At 36.5% G+C, this 15,242-nt stretch overlaps 1 protein-coding gene across 3 annotated transcripts in view; it reads left to right on the top strand.

Moving 5' to 3' along the window:
* ZNF385D (zinc finger protein 385D) overlaps positions 1-15,242 on the top strand; it is an 855,124-nt gene that overhangs the window by 734,325 nt on the left and 105,557 nt on the right. For all 3 annotated transcript variants that reach the window (XM_026496932.4, XM_057315888.1, XM_057315889.1), the window contains one exon: positions 2,905-3,015. In XM_026496932.4, coding sequence (XP_026352717.1) covers positions 2,905-3,015 — 111 coding nt within the window. The remainder of the gene's footprint in view (positions 1-2,904; positions 3,016-15,242) is intronic.

Here is a 15,242-nt window from a genome sequence, read left to right as displayed (position 1 = left end):
CCCAGTGTTCCTGAAAGACCAAAATAATATGCTGCTCACTAATATATGATAAAAATTCAGCACTATTCATTTTCAGAGAGCATCTTTAATATAAATGTATAATTTATTTTTATTTTATAGTATCATTATAAGAGGACTTCAGTTTTCCTAAATGGGTTATAGACATAATTCACCTTATCCCCAAATAGAAATGGGCCCCATTTATGCACCGAACAGCTGCGGTAGCATATGATGAAGCAACTACTTCTAAGTCAGTGACCTCTTTCTGCTTTTAATTTTTCTTTCGCTGTTGGCTAAAAGGCAAATTATCCCCGAGTGTTCTCTGTGATTGTTGTCTGGAGAAGCATTGTGATGGCGTGTTTAAACAAATGCAAAAGCGATCCTGGGAAGCACAATGAAGGCTATTGCAGTAGCCCAGAGTCCCACATGTGTGTGACTCTTGGCTTTCTCAAAGTCTGCGCATTTTCCACTTGGGCTCTAAGGAAATGGGGGTGAGATGGGGGTTGAGGAAGGTTTGGAAGATTAGCTGGGTTAGGAGTAAGGGCCTTGAAAGAAAAATATATATAGAGTTTAGAAAAGAACCGTATACCATGGCCTGTGATTTTCATACTATTATTCATACTGCTGAGAGTAGCTCTAAGCTAAGAAAGAGACTGTAATTTTAAATTAGTTTTAATGTTTGGATTAAGATGCTGAACTGAATTTAGGAATGATCTTTAGACTGTGTGTTAAGACTTGGAAAGATAATAGAATTTACTGGAAGCAGTTCACATGTTCATAAGCTGGCAAATGGATAAACACATTGTCGTATATCCATACAACAGAACACTACTGAGCAATACAAAGGAATAAGCTACTGATACATGCAACAGCATGGATGAATCTAAAAAAAAATTATTCTGAATGAAAGTTGGCAGGCACAAAAAAATATATATGCTCTTTGATTCCCTTCATATGAACTTCAAGAAAGGGCAAAAAATATAGTGACAGAAAGCAAACCAGTGATTTCAGAGGTGAGGAGTGGGAGTCAGGTGTTGAGAGGGGCAGGAGGAAAGTTTCCCAGGTAATGGAAATGTTCTGTGTAATAATACTACTGTGGGTAGTAAGCCAATTCTCTTCAAATTCTACAGCTAACATTGCTAAATTTTATTACATGTAAATTATACCTAAATAAAACTGGTTAAAAAGAAAGTAGGATATGATTTAAACAAAAAAAAAAAGTATGATGAAATTGACTAGTAAGGAAAGAGGAGATCCTAGAATTTATTAATATGTGGAAATGACCAGAAAAATCATGGGATAGCTGAGTTTACTCCAGGATCTGGGAAAGGATTAACATCAGATAAGAAATGTGAAGTGGTGATTCATGGAAGATAAAAATGATTACACCCATGAGATCTTCTTGATCATTGTAACAATTTAATATATAAACTACCTAGTCTAGTGTTTAGCACATAGAAGATACTTAACAAATTCTGAGTGCTATTATTTTTATTGCACATTAGGAGTGCCTTGACAGCCTAATAGGAATTGTGACTATATAGACAGAAGCTTCCTCCTACCTACTATGAGGACAGCCTATGAGTGAACTGGTTCTGATAATGTGAAATACACAAAAGGAGGTGGAACTTATCAATAACAGTTATAACAATGATTATAACAATAATTGTTTAGGATAATTAACAAACTACAATGTATCAAAGAAGCTGACTATTAGAGCATCATTTCACAGACACATTCTTAGCTTTTTTATGTTTGTCAAATCATTTCCAAGCTATCTAAACCCATTGTGAGGACTCTCAGAAGAACTTTATATCTGATGAGAGTTAAGAGTTCTAAAGTTTGCAGGCGTTCAACAGCAGTCATAGCTGTATGTGTAACACTTGATTTATTTTGAAATATTTCTTGGCCGTGTGAGAAGTTAGTAGTGTGCCAACAATAATTATAAGAGTGTGAGGCTCAAATTAACTCTGATTTTCATATGCGCTGTGATAGAGAAAATATAATAGCCAATGTTTATTCACTTCTTAATGTGCTTAGCACTGACTGTGCTAGGTAAATTTTACGAATTATCACTCTTGAACCTCATCACCACCTTAGGAGCACAGATAAGCAAAGAGGTTGCACCTGTATTAAGAAGCAGATCAACATTTTTATCTAACTCCAAGAGTTGAGAACCAGTGATGTGGACGATAGGACAAAGCTGATGAGTTTTATCAGAACCGGGTTGCTGACATTATGTCTTTGGTGTCGCTTGACCTATCCTGGGAATATGGGATGGAGAGAGATAACTGGTCTGGTCCAGACTCTCTGAACCTCAGATAATAAGTCCATTGGATAGCAGTCTGTAGTAAATGGTCAATAAATGATTTTTTAATGAATAGATAGCTCCATGCATTTGAATTCTTAGAAAATAGAATTTGTATACTGTATTCCTAACATAGAAAAGATACCAAACATAGCATAAGGTTAATGTTGGATTATGTGCATAATTTATTTTCAGAACTGACCAAGTCTATTTACAAGTCCATTTTGAGGCAATGGCATAGACACACTTCTGTTTCTGTGTAAGATTGCTGGCATTTGCAATAACTTGAGTTTTGATAAACCTTTAATTATATTTTAGGATTATCAAACTGAGACAATTGTTGATCGTAAATGAGAAAAACAGTTAGTATGCAAACTCTAATGGGTACATTTATCATTTTCTTATCATACTGAGCTTCGAGCTTATTGTCTATTTTCCAAGAAAGTAGAAATGCTGTTTCTTAGAATAAAAATTTTTTTTTATAATGTGAGCAGTAGATTCAAGCTGTACAGATTGGCTCTTTAATGAAATAGGCAACATTCCAATGGAACTGACAAGCTTTATTTCTATTTGTTGTATTTTCTTTCTCATTACAGATGGACCCGATTCAGAAAGCTGTAATAAATCATACATTCGGAGTTCCTCTTCCTCATCGAAGAAAGCAAATCATATCATGCAACATTTGCCAGTTGAGATTTAATTCCGATGTAAGTTTACCATTTAGTATTCACTGAAAAAAATGTATTATGCTGTTCCTATCTTGCAGAAGAGATTTTTAAAAAATTTTTCCCCAATAACTAAGCATGTCAAAATTCAAAGATAACATTTTAACTCCTTATGTCCTTTAATTTCAGAGTTTATTTTATTATTTTTGGTTGTTTATTATGGAAACATCATACACTAACAATATTTTATACTTGCAGTTTAATGGTATTTTTTTAGTTTCTTGGAATACTAAATTTAGGTAATACGCTTTCCCTTTGGGGAATAGTCAAATTTAGGACCAACGAGACTTCTAATAAATTATACTTCTGATATAAGATAGGTCCCAAATTATACTTCAAGGCCAATGTTTTGCTTTGTAATTTTTTTTATCTGCCTTGGTGGTCCCCAATTCCAGATCAGCCCTTGTGCCCTTAATGATATTTGTGTTAGAGTTCTCAAGTTATTACCCTAGAAGTATTGGCATTTTAATAGGGAGTCCCAAAGACTTCAAAAGCACTCAAGCCCCTGGTGAATAAAACTTAAGTGGAGAACATGACAGAAAGGAGACGTTTGTGGACCTGACCAGTGCTTTGCAAATTGTCCACAGAGAGTTATTCATATCTCCCGTACCTTTTCTAAGGATCAAAAAATCTCTGGATTCATCACAGTGAAGCTCATTTTGGCTTATGGCCAATGTGAAAAATACTGCCTGTCTTCCCCAACATCCTATGGTGTGGAGTTGGTCCTGAGAGGTACAGAAAAGAGAGGAATGTTGGTTTGGAAAACTAGCAATAGAATAACTGTTGATACTCTAGGCAAACAGAGGACCCCATCCTGTCAAAGTGGTTCCTCTTCTGAGGTGCCATTATCTTGCCCTAAGTGGACATGCAGTGTGGAGATGACCAGAACGATCTGGATTCTGGGGAATGTTAGGCCTTCCCATATTTAATCTTTCTAGGCAAGTAGGTCCTTTAGGTGCTCTAGTAACGAGAAGAGCATGTAAGATAATCATGCACAGAAAACGGGTGTGACAGAAATAAAGTGTTTTTGTTCTTCCGTGAGAACATCTCATTTTGTATAAGGATTGCTACTGTCTTATGAACTCATACCTACTAGTACAATCATCAGGTAGTTTTAGAACATTTCTGCTGTTGGCTTAAAAAAGAGTAGATTGCCTGCATAACACCTAAATGGTATTTGTTGATTAAAAAACAGAATACACTAAACATGTATTTTAAACATGGCATTTTATTTAAAGAGAGGTTTTTGGTTTTTTGTTTTGTTTTTTTGTTTGTTTGTTTTTCAATACTGAGTGCTTTGAGTTGATTTGAATTAGGAGAAATTTGCCATAGTGTAATTTATTAACAAAAAATCTTTTTAACTGATAAATGTCATATAATAATCTTTCAGTTAAAAAAAAAAGAGTCCTCTCGACCTGTACATTAGAGTTCTGAACTTAATAGTTGCAATTTTGATCATTTCTAAACATTTAGTGAACAATCATATAGTTCTGTAATTGCTACTTTAAGTGGTTCTTTCTTGATTTCTTTCCTTCTTAAATCTTATTGATATTTCACTTTGGAACTGATCAGATAATGATACAAAAGTCTCCCAGGAGCCATGCTGTCAGCTTCTTACATCTAATGGGGGCTATTTCAGTATCTCCTCCTGCCAACAATTTCACTGTCAATATTTTCCTCTGTGTTAAGTGAATTTCCTGTAAACTGGAAATCAGAAAAAGAGTTCAGTCTCATTGCACCCAGTCTCCCACTAAATTTAAGAAGACCATCTGCCACATCTAGGCTAGGTCCTTGGTTGGTGATCTCCAGCTATGGGTCACTCATTACTTCAAGGCAATTGTTCCTTTTTTAAATTTTTTTTTGAGTGTTTCTAATCTTGTAGATGGATATCAAAGTCATATTTAGAGTCTTTAGAATTATTACCAGGTCTGCATTAACATGAAGAACATTTATGTCTTTTATAAAATATAATCTCATTTTATTTCTTTGATAAGAGAGAATAGCAATTTATTTTGCTAATGATGTTTCAAGTTGATATAGAAATCAATATGTATTTATCGGAGACTGTTGCTTCTCATTCTCACAATTTTGCTTTCAGGTTTGTCTGGTATGTGGTACATGGAAAATGGCCAAGGTATTTGGAGAATTTAGACTAATTGGTCTGGGCCATAATTACACAGTTGCAGACTCGACCATTCACTAGATGGTTACTGCATTAATCTTCGATTGCTGCTGTAATAAATCATGGCAAACAGTGGTTTAGAACAACGTGACTGTATTATCTTATAGCTCTGGAGGTGAGAAGTCAGAAAGGGGGGATCTCGCTGGGCTAAAATCACGCTGTTGGCAGGGTTATGTTTCTTCTGGAGGCTCCAAGGGAGAGTTCAGTTCCTTGCCTTTCTTGTCCACCGTCTAGAGGTTACCCTCTTGCTCATGATTCCCTTCCATCTTTAGAGCAAGCAATGGCCAGTTGAATCCTTCTCACATTGAATGACTCTGACCTTCACTTTGCTGCTTCCCTCTTCCACATTTAAGGACCCTTATGATGACAGTGAATTCAACTGGACGATCAAGGATAATTTCTCTACTTTAAAGTCAGCTGATTAGCAACCTAATTCCATCTGCTAACTTAATCCCCCTTTGTCATAGAATGTAACGTATCCATAGTTTCCAGGGATTGGGTCTCAAACACCATCATTCTGCCTACCACGGATACTCATTTAGATGCTTGGTTTATTAGATTTGAAATGAATTTTATGACCACTTAAAATTATCAGATAATATAACTTCATTGTTCTTTGTAAACTGGACACATGTGAATTGATTGTTTTTACATTTTTATCTTGAACCTTAAATGTAAATTCACTATGCAGTGCTAATTTTTAAAAATTGCAGTTTAATAAAATGGGAAAACCCCATGTTAGTAAATTTATAAATGACATAGCAACATTTTACCTATGATTTACAAACAAAATATAATTATTGTAAAGTTGAAGTACAAGAGCAGAAACTCCTTTAGAGACTTAAAAAATGTCTCTGTAGCATTATTATGTCAATAAGGGGAACTAATGTTTTTTGGAAATATGAGATTTGTTTACTATTGACTGGTCATGTCCACAAATATTACTTTCATAAAATATTTATTGGTGAGTGCCAAGATCAATTGGATTTATCATCCATTCATCCACATACAAGACAATAATCCACATTAAGAGAAAATACAAATATTTTCTAGATAGATACATATAGCTATATCTCATATTTGACCATTTTAAACCCAAGAAAAGGCTTTACAATCCCAATACAATTGTATCTGCTCTTTCCAGGTAAATCTGGAATTTATCTTCCTATTTCCATTCTTAAACCTAGAATTATTCTGGAAAAGTAACACTGTAATTCACTTGTATGCTTGGTTGCATCCTCAATCACATAGGAAGGTATTTTTGCCTTATGAACCTTTTTACATTTCAAAGCTTCTTCCCCTTCCAGTGAAAATAATAGCTTGTAGTTCTTTTCATCTTTGCATCATGAAAATTCAATTTCCTTTCCCTCTATACTTTTATTTATTTTTTAACCCTTCATATTATAACCTGTGTAGTTTGGTGTTATGTGATACCTAGTTCCTGTACAGTACATTTTCTATTTTTGGCCCTGCAGAAATCTTTTTAAATGGCATAATATACTACATGCACTTTAAATGAGATTGCTTTCTCCTGGTATAGGCTTTTGCTTTGGGGGGAAAAAAAACAACAACTTTTCGGGACATTTACATGAAACACACATAAGGGTTATTCCAAAAGTTCCCAATTAAAGACCAAAAAGTTATAATGTGTCCAGTTACTTTATCAGCATCTTAAAATAAGTATAAATTACCATTGGCCTGAACAAGTTATTAAGTGAACCTTTGAAAGACAATTTATAGCAGGACCAGCATGGATGTAAGGTTATTAAGTGAAGTATCAAATGATTACTCGATGACTATTTATAGAGTGGAAAGTAAGATCTCAGGCCCCAAACTAAAGAATCATTAAGTTGTAGCATCTAAAAGTAACTATGGTTAACCCAACAATAGTATTTCATAATACGTTAGAGACAGAAGAAAAGTTTTGCTAATTTCCCATGTGGAAACTGAGGGGCAGAGAATATAGGAGACATACAAGGCCACCTGGCCAGTCACCAGCCACTGGCCACGCAGGATCAGTGTCCACTCTTGTCATTGTTCCTGCCCTGTCTGGTCCAGGCAGAGTGGCAAGTCCATCCAGAGGCTCCAGCCAATCCTACAGTAATGGTGTAGCTGGAGATCTGTGCTCCCAGAGAGGGAGCCTGGGGGCTTCTTCCCTCTCAGAACTAACTGGGTGTATCAGCTGCTGTGAAAAGTCACCTAGAGCCTGGGCCAGGCCTTGTTCACCAGGGCTTGTGAGTACTTTCAAATGGCATCACCGATATTTAGTCACACAATTTAATCATAAACATGGTGAAAATTTAAGTATAAATGCAAATTACTGAGTAATAATATAGTAGCAACATGTCCTTTATGACTCAGGACTATCCAGCATCAATTACTTTAAGGTGCTGTTTTGTAAAGCAGAAGGGGAAATCACCTCATTAGAAGGTCATGTTGCTTGGAGCCCTAAGACCCCTCCAAAGGGCATCCTTGGGATTATCACCAATACAATTGATACATTTTTCAATGGTATTGTAAAATAGAAATCATTATTGTTTTTCTACATTGTAGAACCCAGGAATGTAGTAAAATTAAGCAATATGTCTTAATTTAATTTATATCTCTGTGTTGACTTCTGTAACCAAATGAGGCAATATAGTGATGAAGTTGCTAAAAGGAACATTTTTTCCTACCAAGTGACCAAACTGGATAATTAAACTTTTGTAACATCACGACTTAAGACACATCTTTTAAATATTTAAATCATATTCTTCATAGGGGTTGATATTTAAAGGAAATACTGCTTGAAGGGAGAGAAAAAACTTAATGGTGATTGTACTGGTGTTGAAGAACTATTCTTATTTCTTTCTGCTTTTATTTTCCAAATTTCCTTTGTAAGCATGCTTAAATTTTATAAAATAAAAAGGAGTTGTTGCATCTACGATCTTACTGTGGCTTTTTAAAAAAAATACGTATTTTGTCCTCAATTATAAATTCCATTTTGAAGGCCTCAGCTGCAATTTTCTAAATATTTCTTGCCTATTTCTGGCAGTGTCTGCTGTTTTCAAAACATGCCCAGGAGAGTTCATAGATATTGTTGCCTCATTCAGATTTCAGCATTTACTGTATATCCTAGGATAAGGGTTAATAAAAATCTATGCATGGGGTTGTGCATCTAACCTCAAACCCGAAAACAGCATCCAGGGACGCTAAGTGTAATGGTAGGAAAATCACTGGATCAGGATTTAGACAACCTCTTGCTTAGATCTGCCACTTTTTTAATGGGTTGTGTGTCCTGGGGTTCTTTGTTGAATATACAGGTTCCATAATCACTTTATTTAAAATGAATAGCCAGGGGCACCTGGGTGGCTCAGATGGTTGAGCGTCTGCCTTCAGCTCAGGTCCTGATCTCCAGGTCCTAGGATCGAGCCCTGTGTTGGGCACCCTGCTCAGTGGGGAGTCTGCTTCTCCCTCTCCCTCCACATCTCCCCCTGCCCCAGCTCATGCTCACTCTCTGTCTCTTTCTCTCTCTCTCAAATGAATAAATACAATCTTAAAAAAAATTTTAAAAATAAAATGAATAGCCATTCCTTATGCCATGTCGTAAGGATTATAAAATAGAACATGCAGGCAATTGGATTATGAACTGTACAGCAGATGAAATGGAAAGGTCATTTTTATGTTATGGGATAAATAATGTGGTTACCATTGTTTTATTCTCTGAATGCTAAATTACTTCTTAAGAAATATTGAAGTTGGAAAATATCTATCTTTAAGAAAAGTACTTAAAGGGATCTACCCTGTTGCCAGGGCCTGTGTTTAGTGTATTTTTGTGTTGATTTGAGGTTCTCACTTCTCATAAATCTTTACCTTTTAAAAACTGCGGGGTCAACTTGTCCCTGGCAAAGCTGCATTTATTAGAAACTCTCAACCTCTTTAAGTCAGTTGCTGCTGCTGCGAAGTCCCGAAGGACTTTCTGAGGGACCCAGTTAGAAATTGAATTTCAGGCAGCTTTGAAACATCTCTTTCATAAGACAATGTCTCTGGTTCGTCTTCAGGACTCACAGAGCTATTTAGAGCTTTGGCTTGTGCACTGTGGCCTTCCCACTGGGTGCTTTTTCTTCTTCAAAAGTGCTTCTATGACAGAGCCATTCAGCTTGTGCGTGACGAGACCTGTCTGGGGCCTGATGGGGTTTACTTGCACTGTCATGTCGCCCTTGTGTGAGGAGCTAGCTCTGGGGCGTGTGGTGATGGACTGTAGGTTTGGCCGCTTTTGAAACCAGTGCCTGGGATGTCCCTTTTGAAGGGCTTGCGCTCTGAGTGTGCATTTGGGCCCCATTTCATCACTCAGCCTCACTACCTTCTACTTCCTGAATGGAGCCTACGGCTCTGTGAGGAATTCTCAGAAAACGAAACTTGGAACAGAAGGCCTAGGCAGGAAATATTGGGTCTGGCTGTTAGAGATTTCAGGAGAAAATGAGCCAGTCAAGAGCACAGGAACCTATTTAAGCATCCTGCTTCTTTGGCAGGCTTTTAAAAATAAAACTTCAACACTGGGATATTTCGGGACTCTCTGAATCAGGCTTTGATATTCCAGGGTTTCATCTGTGGATGGAATGAAGGGTAAGGGACTGAGAAAAGAGAACTCTTTGTAAAAGAATCTATATTTCTTCTGGGCTTCTTTCTCTATAAACAAAGAGAAACAAAATAATAAAATTCACTCTTCTGTCAGATTCTCCTAGGCATGGAAAATTTGACCATTTTCTCTAGAAAGAGAAATTGATTTCAGATATCATGAGTAGATGTGTTACATAACTTCCAGTAATCAAAGTGATATTTGTATTTCTATGAACTACCATGAGCACCTCAGAGAACTGTTGTGCATTAGGACTTAGAGATGTCTAAGAAGTCATTCTGTCCATTTTAGAGATTGTAGAGTTGGGAAAACCAAAGGTCAGAATATTAGCTTACTTGTCCAAGGTGTCTAAGCTGTTGAAACAACTGGTAGGGCTGGAAACAGGGCTCTTAAGTCGCAGCACAGTGCTTTTATTTGTCGTATCAGGTGACATGGCCTAAGAGAAATTTATTTTGACGTTTGCACTGGCATCAGCTGACCGTTCTAAGCTAAGACTATTGGTCTTAAGTTCTACACACAATACAGAAGTTAATCAAGGTAGATACGCTCATTGCTTAATTACTAGAAGTACAGATTGCTGGAGTGTAGAAACACATTTTAAAGTCGAGAACCACTTAAAGGACAATATGATTGTACTAAGGTTTGAAGGGAACAGGAGAGAAACTGTGCTGAGAGTCTGTTTCATCCAAGAGCCCCTGTTGGAAGCAGTTTTCAGAAGAGTGTTAAGAATGGGCAAGTATGAAAGGACAGAACATGCAGAAAGTAGAATGTGAAGCAAGATGTGTGTGTATGGGTTTGTTTTTTTTTTTTAAGATTTATTTATTTATTTGACAGAAATAGTGTGCAAGCATGGGGGAGGGGGAGAGGGGCAGAGGGAGAAGCAGACTCCTTGCTGAGCGTGGAGCCAGATGTAGGGCTCAATCTCAGGACACTGAGATCACAACCTGAGCCAAAACCAAGAGTCCTATGCTTCACTGACTGTGCCACCCAAGTGCCCCTCCCTTGCCTTTTTTGTTATATGTCATTATAGTTCATTCAGCATTTAATAAATCATCGGTTTTGCTATGGCCCTGGGAGCTAGGACAGTAGAGGAATTTGTTCCTGGGCAGAGGAGCAAAGGTATTTAAGGGAAAGGTAATTTTTAATAGCATCTATTCTTCTGTCACATTGGATTTTGTGGCCCTTTGTATCCTGGCTTTCTTAGCTGTTGCCCTGTGTTGTCTCTTTTGCTGAGTCCTATTGTCTGTATTAATTAACTAGAGTCATTGTACCTTTTTCAAGGGTTCACATGGCCAGAAGATTACAGATGAAATGAACATACCCGTTCATTTTACCTCCTCCACACTAAAAGTTTCTGGTGATGACTAGTTTTTAAGAGTGGCTATTTGGTTTTATTGCGAGCTTAAGGAGGTTGAAATTGTACCAGCCACGCTATAAATTGCACACACTGCATTGGGATTATGGTGCTAGAATTTCTTGGATGACATTAGAAGCAGAACGTGAGAAAATGGATGTATCCCTTCAGACTCTCTACATCTCTGGATAATCTACTGTTTTAGAACACGGTGGTACACCCAACATTCTGGCCCAGATTCACCTTTTTCAAGCCTGCCAAACCTCATTTTAAATGCAAAATACTGCCTCTGGGATCTGTTGTCTCAGTCCAAATCTATGTTTTGATGTTAATTGAATGTGATAGTGGTAAAGGTTGCAGTCATCTGGGGAGTTTACTCCTTGGGAAGAGGGAGCTGAGGAGGGCAAATGGAGACATGGTGCGCTCTGAAAGTTTAATTTTCTGTGTCCGTGTGTGATTTTCAGTTATACTTTGAGAAGCAGAGAGATAACTTTTAAAAATTGCACAGGTAACATTGAGCCTGTGTGGTTCACTTTTTAGCGGGACTAAATGAGCCTTTAAATTCCTTACATAGGAAATCTGTGGAGATCGAGGTATGGCAAATTTATCCTTATCAGGTTTATGGGGATATCAGATCCGTCTGTACAACTTACACCTTCTCTTAGATGCCTTTATAAATAAGGTTGCAGAAGGTAGTCTCTTAACAGGTTTTTTATCCATTTCCCAAGCGGAGCTTATTTTCTCTGCATCAGCGAACTTGTCATGATAATCAACTTTTTTGTCCCAACCATCAATCACTCTTGATTACAGCTGGGTAGAAGTTCTGTTCTGTTGATCAGCTCATCAGTGCACATGATATTACACCTGGAGGCCAGTACAAATCATCCCTCGATGGGGAAAGCGTTTCCCTTCAAGGCTTTGGTCGATGGTTTTATCATTTGCATTTGGGTCTCATTGAGTTGTCACGTCTGTCTTTAACTCTGCTCTGTCTCGTATGAAATAGTCTCCTGAAATAGCTCTCAAGGTTTGGTTGATAATTTGTACTATATTGTTATTATTATTGTGCTTTTGCCTTCTTAATTCAAAAGGGTAGCTTATGATCTATTGTTTCCTTATTTTCATATCAACTTTTTCCCATTCTTCATGTGGTTATTGTAGAAATTAAAATCATGTGAATATTCAATGAATATTCAGTACTTCTGTAAAAAAACAGTTTAGCATATGTTTTAGTAGAATGTTTGCAAGTCTAATTTTGTTGATTTTTAATGGTTTTCTAAGTTAGGTTTTTTTGTTTTATGTTTTGGCTTGGGCTAGGGAATATTTGTCTTTAATTTTCATCTTATTTTAAGTAACACTAAGTAGCTATCTTCATGTTTTAAAAAGACATTGAGAAGTAAATGTTTTAAGATCAATTGCCCAAAGTCAGCATTATTCTTAGCTGTGTCTGTAATATATATTATAAACAGTAAAATTATTTCTTATCTCTCTAAGCCAACTCATATTTCTTAACACAGGAGCATTTTCAGAGCAGTACTAGGGCAATGATAGAACATTATCATGATAAAATATTTATTGATTTCATAAAGTATTTAAAATAAATATATGATTAAATAAACATTTAATATGTCCTTTGTGTATGCCACAAAGATACTTTTTCTTTGTTGCATTTTGTTGTATTTTATTACTTTATAAAATCCAGAACAATAATTTAGAGAAGCATAAAAGATATTTTAACATTTAGAGTGCAAAGCATAAAGAAAACTGAATGGAAATATGAAATTACAAAATAATGTAGGTTTGATTGGGATTCCTGCCTTTCCCTTAAAAAGGACTAATTAGAAAAACCTGAGATTTCATCTATGGCTGTACTTCCTATGATGATAATTTATTTCTATTTTTGAGTGAAAGAGGACAATAAGGAGAGACTGCTATTTTCATTTGATACCAACATTTAGATATTATTAGTTCTTACTTTAATCCATGAAACAAAACAAGGGCAAATGGCATCAATTAACAAGAAAGTGATCCATGTAGAAGCATAAACCACACAACACTAAATGGGACTGGGTTTTGAAAGGCTGAGCTAACAGCTCAGACTGGTTCACTGATAGATCTGTGGTCTTGACTCTCCTACCAGGATAGGAGCTGATCACTGCAGGCAAGAGATGCTTTGTCATTATGCAGGTTTGACAATTAACAAGAATATTTGCACCCACTCTGTGGCTCCTCATTAGCAGTCAGCAGACTAGATCTTGTAATGAAGAGTAGGTCAAAATAGTTCATCTCTTCTTAGCCCAGAGACACTAGTCAAATAGTTCGCCACAAGGAACTTGTCATCTTAGCCTGCCATGTGATTTTTACACATTTAAACAGTAGCCACAGTGTATAACTTAATGCCAAACTCAGCCCCACGTTAAGTGGCGATGCTTTTATATTCATAAAACAGATTGGCTGAAAAAATTATTACAGTTTATTGGAGACTGATGATATGAAATGACAGACCTTTATTTTGAATAACTCAAGGAGAGGTTTCTTTCTTTTTTCCCAGTGTTTCCCCTGTGGAGAGGTTACACTGTAGTTCTTTAGCACATTCCATGGTGGCAGAAAATTTAATGCAGATCTTGGAAAGTGAAACATTTGTGGTGGGATCCAATTACGAAAATTTTACCATGTCATCTCCTCTAATTTGAAACACGTTGTCCATCTTTACATTGAAGAAAAAATGCTGAGAATTAAAACCTCAGTGGAAAACAAAGATTCCACCAAAGGTATTTCCACCAAAGGTACGAAAACCAAGGGGTGGGGGGTGTTCTTTGTTGTTTTTAAACAAACTCCTAGGCTACTGAAGAGTCTTTTTTTCTTTTCTTTCCTTTTTTAAATTATTTTTTTATTTATTATTTTTTATTATTATGTTCAATTAGCCAGCATATAGTACATCATTAGTTTTTGATGTAGTGTTCAACGATTCATTAGTTGCATGTAACACCCAGTTCTCATCAAGAGTCTTGAAAGAGTAGATGCTAACATAATTCTGTGTCATGAAGAGATGTATTCTCTACGAAAAGTTTCTGAATTCTAGTTTATACAAGAATGACTTCAGTGTCTGGATGTGATGGAGGGAAATAAGTTAACTCTATAGATTTCAAGATGGCATCCATATTTATTTCTTCAGCTGATATCTCTTCCTCAACTTCGTATTTGAATATCAATCGCTTGCTTAGTAGCTTCACTTGGTTAGCTGGTAGATACCTCAAATCTAAAATGTTCAAAACTATGGGCCATGGTTCAGTCCCTAAACCTCCCTTATGGACAGCATTTCTCTGATAATGACAGCTCCATGTTTTTCATTCATCTGGTAAAAATATTGGAATTATCTTTTCTTATATCTCATACCCTACATTCAATACCACACAAATTACTTTAGTTCTACCTCCAAAATATATCTAGAATCTGATCACTCTCCACCACTTTCACGCTACCTCACTGGTCCAAGCCACCATCCGTCATCTCTCATTTAGATTATTATGAACATCCTCTTAATTATTCTTGCTGCTTCTACTCCTTTTACTCAACATTTTAAAAATGTAAGTTCAGACCAGATGGTTTTTCTGTTTAAAACCCTCCAATATGGTACGTTTCACCTAGATTAAAAGTCAGAATCCTTAGAATGACTATCCAGCCCTATGACATGTGGCCTTCAGGGGCCTTTGTAATCTCATCTCCTCCCATCAGCCCCTCAATTGCCCCTCTGCAGCCGCACTGGCCTCTTTTGCAGAGCCAGGACTAGGGTAAGGCGAGTGAGGCATTCAGATGCAAAATTGAAGGATTGCTTAAAAAAACTGAGCAATCAGAACAAATATTAAATGCAACAGTAAAAAGATAAAATTGGCAAACTATGGCCCATAGGCTGGCCACCAGCTTTTGTAGATAAATTTTTACTGGAAAAAGGTGAATGAGGCAGAGTTATATAAGTACAGGGTCAGATTCTGTGTTGTTTAAAATTTTGATTTTTTTCCACCATGGACTTTTTTTGCATTGATTTCAATTTTTTAAAA

This window comes from Ursus arctos, unplaced genomic scaffold (genome assembly GCF_023065955.2).
Source record: "Ursus arctos isolate Adak ecotype North America unplaced genomic scaffold, UrsArc2.0 scaffold_20, whole genome shotgun sequence".
NCBI classification, from domain to species: domain Eukaryota; kingdom Metazoa; phylum Chordata; class Mammalia; order Carnivora; family Ursidae; genus Ursus; species Ursus arctos.
The sequence above is the reverse complement of the archived record's forward strand: the minus strand, read 5'-3'. Positions and strand labels throughout refer to the sequence as shown.